The sequence below is a fragment of the Anomaloglossus baeobatrachus genome, chromosome 2, assembly GCF_048569485.1.
Source record: "Anomaloglossus baeobatrachus isolate aAnoBae1 chromosome 2, aAnoBae1.hap1, whole genome shotgun sequence".
Classification (NCBI taxonomy): Eukaryota; Metazoa; Chordata; class Amphibia; order Anura; family Aromobatidae; genus Anomaloglossus; species Anomaloglossus baeobatrachus.
Window position 1 is genome coordinate 91,994,849 of NC_134354.1, and position 15,356 is coordinate 92,010,204.

Here is a 15,356-nt window from a genome sequence, read left to right on the forward strand (position 1 = left end):
AGCGTCCGCAGCTGCTAGGACTCGGGCTGCCTGCTCCCCGCACATGTAACCAAGGTAAACATCGGGTAACTAAGCGAAGCGCTTTGCTTGGTTACCCGATATTTACCCTTGGTTATGAGCGTCCGCCGCTCTCAGGCGGGGGAGAAAGAGAGGAGAGAGAGGGAGGGGGAGAGAGGGAGGGGGAGGGAGACTGATCACGCCAGGCTGGTTTCTGGGCATGCTCAGTAGAGCAAGCAGGATCCTGTCTATCAGCATGCCAGCGTTCACATGTGTTTGCGTGCAGTATAGTCAGGATCCAGTGAAAAACAGTAGCGTCGCTGGATCCTCACTATAACGCACGCAAATGCAGGTGAACGCATGTTGACGCGAGTCCATTGCAAACGCATTGAAATGAAAACGCATTTGCACTGGATCCGTTTTTGTGTTAAAAAAAACGTTCATGACGCATGTTAAAAAAAAACGTAGTGTGAAAGCAGCCTTAGTGACACATTGCTGGAATCAGGGTCTCTGTCTCTACATTATGCTGCTCTCAGATGAGGGAGCAAAAACCTAATGACAGATTCCCTTTAAATCTGCTCAAAGATATATAGAATTCATATGTGAACATATTTGTAGGATGCATCTACGATCATCCCAGTATGTAGTGGTTTCCGTTCACCAATGTAACTATAAATAAAGACACAACCTGGCATAAAAAGGTTTTAGTTTATTACGAACGAAATGACATGTAACACGGACAACGGTGACACAGGTTATTAGTCACAATTACAACAAAGCTCAATCCGGCAAAGCACAAACAGATGACAAAAAAAATAATAAAAACAAAAGCAAACATAAAGCCATATCGGATGGGCATTTCAAGCACTGGGTGCCAATAAAACCACAAAGCAGCCAGTATGCAAGGGCCGGCTGAAACTCCCTCCAATATGGTCCTAACAGTATACCCAATGCTACCTTTTCTTAAGCTCTTTATAGGATGGTCATCATGAACAGATTGCGACTTTCATTACCGTGAAATGCTTAATTAGGATCGTAAACAAATACACCACATTAGAAAGGGAATGTAATAGGTGCGGTAATAAAGAAGACCTGTCACCAGTGGTCAGTTTTTGGTCTTATTTTTTTCCCGCTGTTCCCCTGAGTATTCAGTTTTTTCTCTTTACGAATACACCATTGACTTTCCAGAGGACCTCGTAAGTAACGCCCCATTGGAAAATACTATAAACTATTAGCATATCAGGCACACTAAATAAAAAGGCCAATATCTCCAACACCATATGGAGGATTAAAAAATAAAAAGAAAAAAAAAATGATAGTCAGGGGTGCAGAAAGAATAATAAACGCAAAAACTGGTCCCTTAATGTGCTGACGGGTTGTACCCAAATAGCCAATGCTTTGTCTAATGCAGCTATTAATGAAGATCACTAGTGCACGGATTGTTAATGTCTATGGTCCGAAAATGTAAATCACTGGTACCAGTAGCAATCTGACACCATCTGTAGCAATGGGGTTATGACTACTGCCACCTGCGTCCACTATACAAATATACACATGGAGATCGCTGCCCTCATTGTGTGCGGACAGCTTATGGCTTTTCGAGATGCCACCACTGGTGTGTCCTTGGCTTTGCTGTGTGGCATCATTTTGAGATGATTATGCACCAAACACTTAAGAACACATCACTAAAGAAAATATCTAGTATGTAACAGTAAGGGAGCTGCAGGATACACACTACACAAACAGATGAGAAGCTGCAGCGTCTCTGGCTTAAAGGACATAAAATGGGAAATAAAACATAATATTAAGCCATTTTTGTGCCTTTTTACAGATAACACCCTAATACATGAATTCAGTAGCATGAAAATCAGGATTCAGGTAAATTTTAATATTGTTCCCTATTTTTTTATATTGTTTTTTAATAATTAAAGGGGTTGTCCAGTACTAGGACAACCTCTTCTGAGTCCACTTGTTTGCCCCAGTTAAAATAAAAGACCCTGTACTCACTTCCTGTTCTGGTGCAGTTTCAGGGCTGTAGGTAATCGCGGTTTGGGGCTCATGTGACATCACAAGAGTGACATCCAATCATCGCTGACTTCTCTCGCCACGCCTTCAGACCAAATTAGCAATCCACAGGAAGTGAGTGGCAGGCACAGCGTCATATCCTGTTAACTCATTTGGTCCACAGGCGGGGAGAGAGAAGTCAGCGGTGATTGGACGCAGGGCTTGCGTGACGTTACAATATCACATGACCCCCGAACCTTGATTACCGACAGCACTGGAACCGCACCAGAGCAGGAGGTGTGTATAGAGTCAGAATCAGAAGGGGTTGTCAAAGTAGTGGACAATCCCTTTAAATACAAAGACTTCCCCATCTTCTGTAAAATAAATTAATCACAGATGTGGTGTAACAACATAATGCAATTTTTCCATTGCTGAAATGTAGGACAGTCAAGGCAAAAAAATAGAAGGGGTGCACTTATGCCAATACTAATCTGGGAGAGCACCAGGTCACCCTAAATAATCACTGATTGACTTATATCATGACAAATCACCCCGTAAAATAATTCTGAAGCAGCTTTTTCTTATAACTCATGTAATTTTTTTTGCTACTGAAAATATAGGAAATGTTTGAATGAATAAAGTGACAACTGGGTGTTACCATTCTCCTCTTTAATGAGTCGGATACTGAGAGTGGGTAACCCACAATGTGCTAACTCCAGGTTGTCAGGGTAGTCATAGATTTTGAGCATCAGTAGCAAAGTACCAGTTCAGTAGATAAATGCAGGGTAAACGGGTAGTTCTAGTGAATATACAGGACCGGTTCTGTGCAATGGTAGAATGTGCAGAAACTATGGGAATGAGCAGATGGTGGGATTATCCTGTTATTTATGGACAAAGTAAAACCTCAAAAATCAAATGGGATTACTTTTAAGTGAGAGTCCGTCAGTCATCCATTCCAGAACAGAATACAGAAATGTCACAAATATTTCATAAAATACAGATTATATAATTTATTTTTTAAGTCTGACCTAATGCAAAACAAGTTATAAGCCATTCATCTTTACATGGGAACCTGCCACCACTTTTTCGGCCTATAAGCTGCGGCCACCACCAGTGGGCTCTTATATACAGCATTCTAACATGCTGTATATTAGAGCCCAGGCTGCTGTGAGAACATAAAAAACACTTCATAATACTTACCTAACGGTCGCGATGTGGGCCTTATGGGCATCTCCATTTTCCGGTGCCAGCGCTGCCTCTTTTGGCCATCTTTGTTCTGCTTCTTCTCTAGCCACGGTGCATGACGGGTCCGACGTCATCCACACTCGCTGGCATTCAGGTCCTGAGCAGGGCAGATCAAAGTATTGTAGTGCGCCTGAGCAGGACCGGCGAGGGTGTATGACGTAGGACGCGTCATGCACCCAGGCTTCAGAAAGAGGACAAAGATGGCCGAAAGAGGAGGCTCCGGCACCGGACAACGGAGACGCCCATATGGCCCACAGCTCAACCGTTAGGTATTTTAAAGTGTTTTTTTTATATTATACCCCCGGCCTGGACTCTTATATACAGCATGTTAGAATGCTGTATATAAGAGCCCTGTGGTGGTGGCCGCAGCTTATAGGCCAAAAAAGTGGTGACAGGTTTCCTTTAAATGGGATGCCTGATGTAGAAAAAAGAAAAAAAAAAAAAAAGGGTTTGCTTTCCTTTCACAGAAACAGCCCCACCACTGTCCGCTGGCTAAGTCTGGTATTGCATCTTTGCTTATATTCACTTGAATACTACAGTATCAGACACTGCACATGTACAGGAGCGGAAAACCGCTTTTTTTGTTTTTTGAAGACTACAAACCTCAGAAAACCCTGATGGTAATCTGGTTTGGTCCAAGTAATAGAGATAATGTCAGACTATGCAACGGCGCTGCTTTTGTGTGCAATTTTCTGAAATCACGTTAAAATAAAAAATGCATAGTTTTTGCAGCGAATTTACAAAAAAATTAGGCAAAACGTATTTATTTTACAGCTCTCTCAGAAAATTGAGGCAAAAAAATGTAGCGCAACTGCATCACATCAACATAACACTAGATCTCCGGTTTGGGTGTTGTGCTTGATGTTGTGTCTAGTTCAATTATAAATTATAGTATTGGGCACGGCGAGTTTGGGTGCAGAAAGGCTTATGGGGGCTTCCAGGTGACTGGTCTTGTGTGTCTACATGAGGAATCATTTCTGGCCTCGTCCTGCATTTTTCACTATTGTTTCTCCTCCACTTGGATCTTTTTATTTTCCTTCAAATTATACTTTATTACTTTAATTTATTTTGCAAAAAACATGTAAGAGTATTTGGACCTGCCAGCAAGCATTCAAATAATTTTGGTAAGTCAGATTCAGATCCCTTCCCCCACCCTAAGCCTGAATCCCACCTATCCACTAGAAGCTTTAGCAGTCTCTACTTGTGTCTCTCCGCTCTGCTCTCCATAGACTTATAGGTAGAACGCGTCATTTGATCTGTCACTGAACATGGATTTGAGGAGTTTTTGAGAATTTACAGAGCCATGACTTTACCAGTATGACTGAAAGCTGGTAGCGCCAGTATGACTGAAAGCCAAGGAAAAAAAGGCAGCTCAACATCAATTCCAAAGGATCCACAGATGTCCAGATCTCACTGTGTGGCATCCACTATAGCAATATAGAGAATGGATGAATAGATCTGGCATCCATTTTTCATAAAATTATTCCTTTATTAAATCATTAAAATCCAACAAGAAAATGAACATATACGCTGAGCATTTGGCCCAGCTTACGCGCTTCAGACCTCAGCCGTTACTCAGGCAATATGAATAAGGACTGAAGTCTGAAACAAGTAAGCTGGGGCCTAAGGATTTAATAGAGGAATAATTTTATGAAGAACTAATGCCAGAACTTTTAATCCATTTTCTGTGTGACTGAAAGCTGGCGGCTCCATGAAAAAATAAAGCTCATTTTCTCCTGGGCACCTTTCTAATGCTATTAATCTGCAGATGAACTCTATATCTGCAGGTTAATAACATTATTGGACAGGTTGGCCTTAAACACTCAGAACATTACAGCTAGGTGTATGGGCATCCTTACATCCCCCGATACACTGATATCTGACTGTTCTCAGGTGATCAGTGATCAAACCCCAAAACGGCCTCGTCAATAATACAAGCTCAAATGCTGATCTCTTCCATGTAGAACACTAGATTTAAAATCGGGCCATATACAATTGGCCACTTGCAAAATCAAAATCAAGAGCATGTCATCTCATATTTCTGCTAAAAGCAGATACTTTGTGCATATTTTAACCCCTTTTAGTTTGGCGCAAATCCTGAGAAACCAAAGGTTCCGTTTATAGCTGTGGGACATAGAATTCTATTAATTCTGTTCCACTTTTAGGATCCAAAGACAAACACGTCTAATGCTGGACTCATTCACATGGCAGAGCTGACATAGAAAGTGACCCTGGGTCCATATAATGAACCTGCAGTCACATAAGGACGGATGGTGCTCTATTACACGGCTATGCATGAAATACATGTGGCTCGTAGGCCCATGATGTGTGGCTCGCGGCTATCCTCCAGCTTGGTGCATAAAAACAGATCTCTAGATGGTGACTCTTGTGAGTTGCCTCACACAGAAGAGCAAATCTGAATGGGGGTAAGGTAGGAACCCTTAGATATTTGTATACCGACTCCGTGTGATTTCTATGGGAAAGCTTTTGCTGTCATTATACCGATAGTGAGGGCTCTGGATGTCACTGTTGGGCGGTGGCTCGGGACCCACTCTCCGAGCTAAAAGTGGCACTCAAGGTTAGAAATGTTGGGCACCACTGCATAGAAAATGTCAATTTTCTCAGATTAGAATGTAATCCATAAGAGAAAACGGTGGGTATGATTCTTTATAAAACGGGGGGCAAGCGTAGGGTAGAGTGTGAGCGTTATCTGTACATCTTCTATACAGCCGGGGGCATGAGCTCTTACCACATCTACAAGAACACACGGCTCTGAGGTTTTCTCGCTTTCTGCTTGCACCATGAGATGGAGGCCACCGTGGGGGATGAACAAGGCTTTGATCAGACAGAAATAAAGCAATAGAGGGAGTCACATCTTGTCTGGAGCTTTAATGATCACACACCATGAGGACGGGCTGCTTCAAGCTGCTCTCGTATACTGGACATATCGTCATCAGGAGGGGTAGGTCTCATCGTCACTCATACAAATTCTTTGGTTTACAAAATAAAGAAATTCTAGTGGTAAACGGTTTTCATAATCCCTTTTGAGTATTAAAAACAGCCTGTCAGGAATAAGGGCACAGTCTTTGGTTGTCAAAAATAAGGACTGGGCTCCATTGTGCGGATCTGATTCACACACATGGTTCTGGTGTAAAGGCAGTATCAGAGCCAGATATATCATGTGTGGAAATGTTCCCTCCATTCAGCACCAAAGCCTAAAAAAAACGGTTTAAAAAAAAAAAAATCTAAGTTTTCTTACGATGGGTCAGATCTGTGCTACAATTTTACAACATCCAATTCCCTTTTATGTCTGTAGATTTTGTATGGAGAAGTTTCCGTTGAAGACTTAACTAAAGCAGCTTAGCAGTACATTAATACTGACAGACGGCATCTTACACTATTGGTTTAACACTGAGGTGAAGGCAGTGAACATTGATGGGACAACAAAGAGACGCAGGTGACGGCGGCCGAGGCTTATGTCAGTCCGATTTCTTCCAGGACGCTTCGTGGTGTCTCTGCCTCCTGTTGAGGAAACACAAGATGTGGAGGAGTCAGTTCCGGACAGTTACATATTGCCTTGTGCATGCTGCCGCAAGTTACATTACTTCTTGATTGAAAAAGAAAAGCGATGACAAACATCCAAATGTGAAGATGACAAAGGAAAATGAGCCCTGATTTATGCCCTTAGGCTCTGCAACCTGCTGGCAAATTCTGATAATACATAACTGCTATGCACCATTTGGATTGGCTATTTCTTCAGGTGCAGCCTGGTTACCTTAACTTCTGACTGCCCAGAAGTCAGAAGTTACGTCACAAGCACGAGGATCCCATAGGCTTGTATTGATTTGTGACCTCCAGCGCTCATTGAATCATTGGAGCTGCCGGCAGGTCAGAAATCACTGGAGACTGACCGAAGCAACACTGGAAAATAAGGAGGACGGTGGCAGGGGAGTATAAGACAGCTTCACAAGATCTCCCTCTCTACTCTCATCTCCTCTTCCCACAATCACATACAAGATTTCTCCCGCACCTCCCCTATACTCTGGGATTCACTACCACAACACATCAGACTCTCACCTACCATGGAAACCTTCAAAAGGAACCTGAAGGCCCACCTCTTCCGACAAGCCTACAACCTGCAGTAACCCTCAGTCCACTATACTGCCGTATCACCATCTCTACCCTCACCTACTGTATCTGCACCCATCCCCTGCAGACTGAGACCTCACAGGCAGGGTCCTCTCTCCTCCTGTACCAGTAGAATTATTAGGCCTAAGCCACATGGCGAGAAAAACGGTGCGAGTGGAGTGCGATAAAACATCACATTCCACTCGGACCAATATTATTCTGTGTGAGCGCACATGAGCGATTACTTTCTCAGCCCTTATCGGACCAAGAAAACAATCGCAGCATGCTGCGATTGCAATGCGAGACTCTTTCTCTCGCACCCATTCAAGTGTATGGGGTGAGAGAAAAATCGCACTGCACTTGCAGTACACTGGTGTACCGCGAGTGCAGTGCGAGAATGGCAATAGCCGACTACAGAGGAGAGAGGGAGGGAAATCCCTCCCTCCCTCCCCTCCTCAGTGCCGGCCCGCCCCCCGATGCTGAGGTCCGCTCGCACAGTCAGACCTCAGTCGCAGGGACACTCGCATGACACTCGGCTCCCGCCGTGCTGCCAGCGGGAGACGAGTGTCATGCGAGGATCGCACTAGTGCCCCGTGTGGCCCCAGCCTTATACTTGTCTATGTATGCCCTCCCTTTTCACATGTAAAGCGCCAAGGAATAAATGATGTTATAATAAATAATAATAAGACAGGGAAGAGGAAACTTGAATTTAAGGCACCACTACAGCGTTGCAAATATAAAAAAGGGTAGTGAAGATGCCAAGATTTCAGTTTTTAATTAAATATAGATGATAATGGAGTATAAAACATAAAAAAAATGAAACTATATATATATATATATATATATATATATATATATATATATATATATATATATATATATATATATATATATATATATATAATTTTCAGAAACATTGTCTATGTCATATTGGGTTTGCAGGACCAAAAAACATTTACACACATGACCCGGATTTCAGAAATTCTACACCGGCTGCTGCGAAAATTCACAAGCGGAGTTTCTAAACTAAGATATAAGGCGTCCATGACGGGCTGCAGAAGCTGCCTATTCACATATATGGCACAATAATATTCACATATATGGTTCAACAACTTCTCCATTCTGAATGCTCATGATGCTAATAAATGGGCTGTGTGCTATACAATTTTAGGTGGCCACTGGGTTGCAGATCTGTAATTCTCCACCTTCCCAGGTCCCTCTATGTCTCTCTGCCGCTTGGATTTAATTGTGATGATGCAGAAGGGACGAGTCACTCATCGCAGATATTGCAGAGGTAACTCGCGCTTGTCGTGATATCTGCAACCTATTCTCAGTACCAAAGAGTGAGCACAGGATCCACCCCAGGTGATTATTTTTTCTACAGGTCGGCACCCCTATGGCTCCATAAAATTTGAAAGAATCCCTTTGGTTACATTATGAGTAAGAAAACAAAGAAACTTTAAAATGTGCAAAAAAAAAAAAAACAAACAAAACCAGTCTGACAACTCCAACAAATATAGTATATTTTAAAGTTTGGATTTGTCACTAGATTTTTATTACCCCATCTGACAGCAGTATGACGTAGGGACAGAGACCTTGGTTCCAGAGATGTCACTTACTGGGCTGTGTGCTGCAGTTTTGCTAAAATCACAGCTTTATCTGCTGCAGATCTAATAGTTTTGTGAATGCTGATCCCTGTATAACCCCGCCCACACCACTGATTGGCAGCTTTCTATATACACTGTGCATAGGCAGAAAGCTGCCAAATAGTTGCTGGGTGGGGTTATACAAGGTTCAGGAATATGGAGGACATTTCAGCAGGTTCACTAGTCCTCTAGTGTAGATCTCCTGCTGATAAAACTACAATTCTATCAAAACTACAGCAATCAGCACAGAAAGTGCCACATAACTGCAATCAATACAATATGCTGCTCTCAAGTTAGATAACAAAAATCTGGTGACAGATTCCTTTTCTAATTTCAGAAATCCCATATAATTCATTGGAGAGAGCCCCACATCAGAGATCACCACTCCAGTGACAGGGACCGTGGGACCTACATCTATCAGATACTTAAGGGTGCTTTACACGCTGCAACATCGCTAACGATATATCATCGGGGTCACGTTGTTAGTGACGCACATCCGGCGCCGGTAGCAACATCGCAGCATGTGACACCAAGGAGCGACAATCAATGAGCGCAAAAACGTGAAAAATCATTGCTTGTTGACACGTCGTTCCTTTCCCAAATATCGTTGCTGCTGCAGGTACGATGTTATTCGTCGTTCCTGCGGCAGCATACATCACTATGTGTGACGCCGCAGGAACGACGAACATCTCCTTACCTGCATCCACTGGCAATGAGGAAGGAAGGAGGTGGGCGGGATGTTCGTCCTGCTCATCTCCGCCCCTTCTCTGCTATTGGGCGGCCGCTTGGTGACGCTGCAGTGACGTCGCTATGACGCCGAACACACCTTCCCCTTCTAGGAGGGATTGTTCGGCGGTCACAGTGACGTCGCTGCACAGGTATGTGCGTGTGACGCTGCCGTAGCGATAATGTTCGCTACGGCAGCGAGCACCAAATGTCGCACAAGCGACGGGGGCGGGTGCTATCGATAGCAATGTCGCAGCATGTAAAGCACCCTTTAGGCAATGTGCCCACCATTCAGACATGCTGCATTCAGGAAGCAGCGGGTCCTGTCGTGTGGGGCCACGAGTCCTCTCCTCAAGAGACCGCAGTGGCCCGTGCCCACGATCAGGGTTCAGGCAACTGTGGTCTCTCTGTTCTTCCTGCAGAGAACACTCACGACTCTGCGGCAATAAATTGACATGCTGTGATTCAGGAAGCCACAGCACAGGTCACTTTACGCTGTGGAAAAAACAAGCACAGTGGGCAGGGGATTTCTATAAATCTCATCCACAGTGTTGTACTGTACAATGCGTTTTGGAAGCAGCGAAAACACGCTGCGTCCAGAACGTTGTGAAGCCTGATTGTGGGCACATAACCTTAAGGTATATTATGTATATTGTATTGTATATGTATATTAGGTACATTATGTCTGATATGAGAAGATGCGTTGAAGGATCATTCCTAAGTTTAGAAATTGTTACAGTCATATGAAAAAGTTTGGGCACCCCTATTAATGTTAACCTTTTTTTTCTTTATAACAATTTGGGTTTTTGCAGCAGCTATTTCAGTTCCATATATCTAATAACTGATGGACTGAGTAATATTTCTGGATTCTGGAAATGAGGTTTATTGTACTAACAGAAAATGTGCAATCCGCATTTAAACAAAATTTGACCGGTGCAAAAGTATGGGCACCCTTATCAATTTCTTGATTTGAACACTCCTAACTACTTTTTACTGACTTACTAAAGCACTAAATTGGTTTTGTAACCTCATTGAGCTTTGAACTTCATAGGCAGGTGTATCCAATCATGAGAAAAGGTATTTAAGGTGGCCACTTGCAAGTTGTTCTCCTATGTGAATCTGCTATGAAGAGTGGCATCATGGTCTCCTCAAAACAACTCTCAAATGATCTGAAAACAAAGATTATTCAACATAGTTGTTCAGGGGAAGGATACAAAAAGTTGTCTCAGAGATTTATACTGTCAGTTTCCACTGTGAGGAACATAGTAAGGAAATGGAAGAACACAGGTACAGTTCTTGTTAAGCCCAGAAGTGTCAGGCCAAGAAAAATATCAGAAAGGCAGAGAAGAAGAATGGTGAGAACAGTCAAGGACAATCCACAGACCACCTCCAAAGACCTGCAGATTCATATTGCTGCAGATGGTGTCAATGTGCATCGGTCAACAATACAGCGCACGTTGCACAGGGAGAAGCTGTATGGGAGAGTGATGCAAAAGAAGCCGTTTCTGCAAGCACGCCACAAACAGAGTCGCCTGAGGTATGCAAAAGCACATTTGGACAAGCCAGTTACATTTTGGAAGAAGGTCCTGTGGACTGATGAAACAAAGATTGAGTTGTTTGGTCATACAAAAAGGTGTTATGCATGGAGGCAAAAAAACACGGCATTCCAAGAAAAGCACTTGCTACCCACAGTAAAATTTGGTGGAGGTTCCATCATGCTTTGGGGCTGTGTGGCCAATGCCGGCACCGGGAATCTTGTTAAAGTTGAGGGTCGCATGGATTCAACACAGTATCAGCAGATTCTTGACAATAATGTGCAAGAATCAGTGACGAAGTAGAAGTTATGCAGGGGATGGATATTTCAGCAAGACAATGATCCAAAACATCGCTCCAAATCTACTCAGGCATTCATGGAGAGGAACAATTACAATGTTCTGGAATGGCCATCCCAGTCCCCAGACCTGAATATCATTGAAAATCTGTGGGATGATTTGAAGCGGCTGTCCATGCTCGGCGACCATCAAACTTAACTGAACTGGAATTGTTTTGTAAACAGGAATGGTCAAATATACCTTCATCCAGGATCCAGGAACTCATTAAAAGCTACAGGAAGCGACTAGAGGCTGTTATTTTTGCAAAAGGAGGATCTACAAAATATTAATGTCACTTTTATGTTGAGGTGCCCATACTTTTGCACTGGTCAAATTTTGTTTAAATGCGGATTGCACATTTTCTGTTAGAACAATAAACCTCATTCAATCCAGAAATATTACTCAGTCCATCAGTTATTAGATATATGAAACTGAAATAGCTGTTGCAAAAGCCCAAATTGTTATAAAGAAAAAAAGTTAATATTAATAGGGGTGCCCAAACTTTTTCATATGACTGTACTTATCTGAATAAGTAAAATCTTGCTGATAGGAGGGGGTTCGACCAACTGATCCAAAAAACGTGAACAAAATCCCCTGCTTGGCGCAGTGGCTAAGCATGCACAACACCACTCCATTCATTTTCTTTGGGAATCATGAAAATGGGAGAGGTCTGCTCGGCCATCTTCAGCAATTCCATAGAGAATGAATGGAGGCGTAATGCACAAGTCTGACTGCGGATCCATTCAGACGGACATTTCATAACCCCATACTTTAGATTGGTGAAGGACGCAGCTGTCACACCTACACCAATATAAGGGGTCACTCAGAAAACCATGAAACAAGGTCCGAGTACAGACTGGCCAGTGGTCTTCTAACCTGAACTAAGGGGTACTTTGCACACTACGACATTGCAAGCCGATTGCTGCGATGCCGAGCGCGATAGTCCCCGCCCCCGTTGCAGCTGCGATATCTTGTGATAGCTGCCGTAGCGAACATTATCCCTACGGCAGCTTCACATGCGCTTACCTGCCCTACGACATCGCTCTGGCCGGCAACCCGCCTCCTTCCTAAGGGGGCGGGTCGTGCGGCGTCACAGCGACGTCACACGGCAGGTGGCCAATAGAAACGGAGGGGCGGAGATGAGCGGGACGTAAACATCCCGCCCACCTCCTTCCTTCCTCATTGCAGCTGGGACGCAGGTAAGGAGATGTTCCTCGCTCCTGCGGCTTCACACACAGCGATGTGTGCTGCCACAGGAACGAGGAAGAATCGCTACGCCAGCTTCACATGCACTCACCTGCCCTGCGACGTCGCTCTGGCCGGCGATCCACCTCCTTGCTAAGGGGGTGGGTCGTGCGGCGTCACACGGCAGGCAGCCAATAGCAGCGGAGGGGCGGAGATGAGCAGGATGTAAACATCCCGCCCACCTCCTTCCTTCCGCATTGCAGCCGGGACGCAGGTAGGAGATGTTCCTCGCTCCTGCGACTTCATACACAGCGATGTGTGTTGCCGCAGGAACGGAGGAACAACATCGTAACTGTCGCTGCACCGGAAATGTCGGACCCTACACCGATGATACGATAACGACGCTTTTGCACTCGTTAATCATATCAAAAAGGATTTGCACACTAAGATATCGACTGCGACGCCGGATGTGCGTCACTTTCGATTTGACCCCTGCGATGTCGTAGTGTGCAAAGCCCCCCTTTGTCTCAGAAATACTGTATATGTGGTGGTGAGCTCTGATCGGGAGACCGTATACATGCAGCGCTTCCCAAATGTCTGAATTGGACCCAAAGATAGGAATAGCTGCTTAATAACTGCTCAAAAAAAGCTCTAAATATAACTTCTCACAAGGCATCCGCTGTTCCAGAACGATTATGCTCTGAAGCCACATTTACTTTCTCCCAGCCCGCCTGATGTAGCACCAGACTCTGAAAGACTGGAACAATTAACATTTGGGGTATTGTGCAGAACCTCGTGATGTCTAGAAAATGTGCCTTGAGAAAAAGCTAAATATATTTTATTCAGTAGAAATCCATTTTCGCACAGAACTGGCAGACATTTGTACAGAACTTAGGCGTAGCTGAAATCAAAGCGTTAACTTAACAAACTCCTTAAATCCAGCTTGTCGGGGAGAATGAGTTTAGGGCCAGACAAGCTTTTATCTTCCTAATCCTATCACAGGAATGAGAGCGTCTGTGAACTTCTTTAGTGGATTATGGAATCTCTATTAACCCACGACCAGTGTCATGTGCTCAGGAACACACAGCCTTTATTTCACACAACGTTTGTTTGAACAACTGAATTATGACATTTTGAAAGAAGAGCAAGAAGAATTTTATGATCTTCAAGAAGCTGCTCAAAGCCACATGCATAAATCATTTCTTAAGAGGTTTAACATCTTACACCACATAATGCTAAAGCTGGTGTCACACATAACGACGACGACAACGACGTCGCTGCTACGTCACCATTTTCTGTGACGTTGCAGCGACGTCCCGTCGCTGTCGCTGTGTGTGACATCCAGCAACGACCTGGCCCCTGCTGTGAGGTCGCCGGTCGTTGCTGAATGTCCAGCTTCATTTTTTGGTCATCACTCTCCCGCTGTGACACACACATCGCTGTGTGTGACAGCGAGAGAGCGACGAAATGAAGCGATCAGGAGCCGGCACTGGCAGCTGCGGTAAGCTGTAACCAGCGTAAACATCGGGTAACCAAGGGAAGACCGTTCCCTGGTTACCCGATGTTTACGCTGGTTACCAGCCTCCGCTCTTGCTGCCAGTGCCGGCTCCTGCACTGTGACATGTGGCTGCAGTACGCATCGGGTAATTAACCCGATGTATACTGTAGCAAGGAGAGCAAGGAGCCAGCGCTAAGCAGTGCGCGCGGCTCCCTGCTCTCTGCACTGTGACATGTAGCTGCAGCACACATCGGGTTAATTAACCCGATGTGTTCTGTACCTAGGAGAGCAAGGAGCCAGCGCTAAGCGCGGCTCCCTGCTCTCTGCACATGTAGAACAGCGACGTTATGATCGCTGCTTCTGCTGTGTTTGACAGCTAAGCAGCGATCATAACAGCGACTTACAAGGTCGCTGTTACGTCACCGAAAATGGTGACGTAACAGCGACGTCGTTGTCGCTGTCGCTTAGTGTGACACCAGCTTAAGTCTCACTTCTTCAGGACAACTGCTCTTAAAGGGGGTTTCTTGTTTCGAAAAATACCTTATCCCCCAGCTGCAGTTTGATTGAAAACAAAGAAAAAAACCTGTACTTTATTCACCGTCCCTGGGGTGCAGCCCTGGAGTCTCCGTCATTGCTCCGGTGTCTGCTCAAAGCTGCTAAGAGTAAAGGCCCCGTCACACTAAGCAACATCGCTAGCAACATCGCTGCTAACGAACAACTTTTGTGACGTAGCAGCGATGTTGCTAGTGATGTTGCTGTGTGTGACATCCAGCAACAACCCGGCCCCTGCTGTGAGGTCGTTGGTTGTTGCTGAATGTCCTGGGCCATTTTTTAGTTGTTGCTGTCCCGCTGTGAAGCACAGATCGCTGTGTGTGACAGCAACAACTAAATGTGCAGGCAGCAGGAGAGGGCTTCTGCGGACACTGGTAACCACAGTAAACATCGGGTAACCAAGAAGCCCTGTCCTTGGTTACCCGATATTTACCTTTGTTACCAGCCTCCGCCGCTATCACTGTCAGTGCCGGCTCCTGCTCTGTGCACATGTAGCTGCAGCAC

The 15,356-nt window shown here is 44.6% G+C and overlaps 1 protein-coding gene across 3 annotated transcripts in view; it reads right to left on the minus strand.

Annotated features, from left to right (window-relative positions):
* Window positions 1-686: 686 nt before the first annotated feature.
* The window catches only part of AP1S2 (adaptor related protein complex 1 subunit sigma 2), a 129,943-nt gene continuing 115,273 nt past the window's right edge, over window positions 687-15,356 (minus strand). For all 3 annotated transcript variants that reach the window (XM_075335167.1, XM_075335165.1, XM_075335164.1), the window contains one exon: window positions 687-6,768. In XM_075335167.1, coding sequence (XP_075191282.1) covers window positions 6,721-6,768 — 48 coding nt within the window. In that variant the 3' untranslated portion in view covers window positions 687-6,720. The remainder of the gene's footprint in view (window positions 6,769-15,356) is intronic.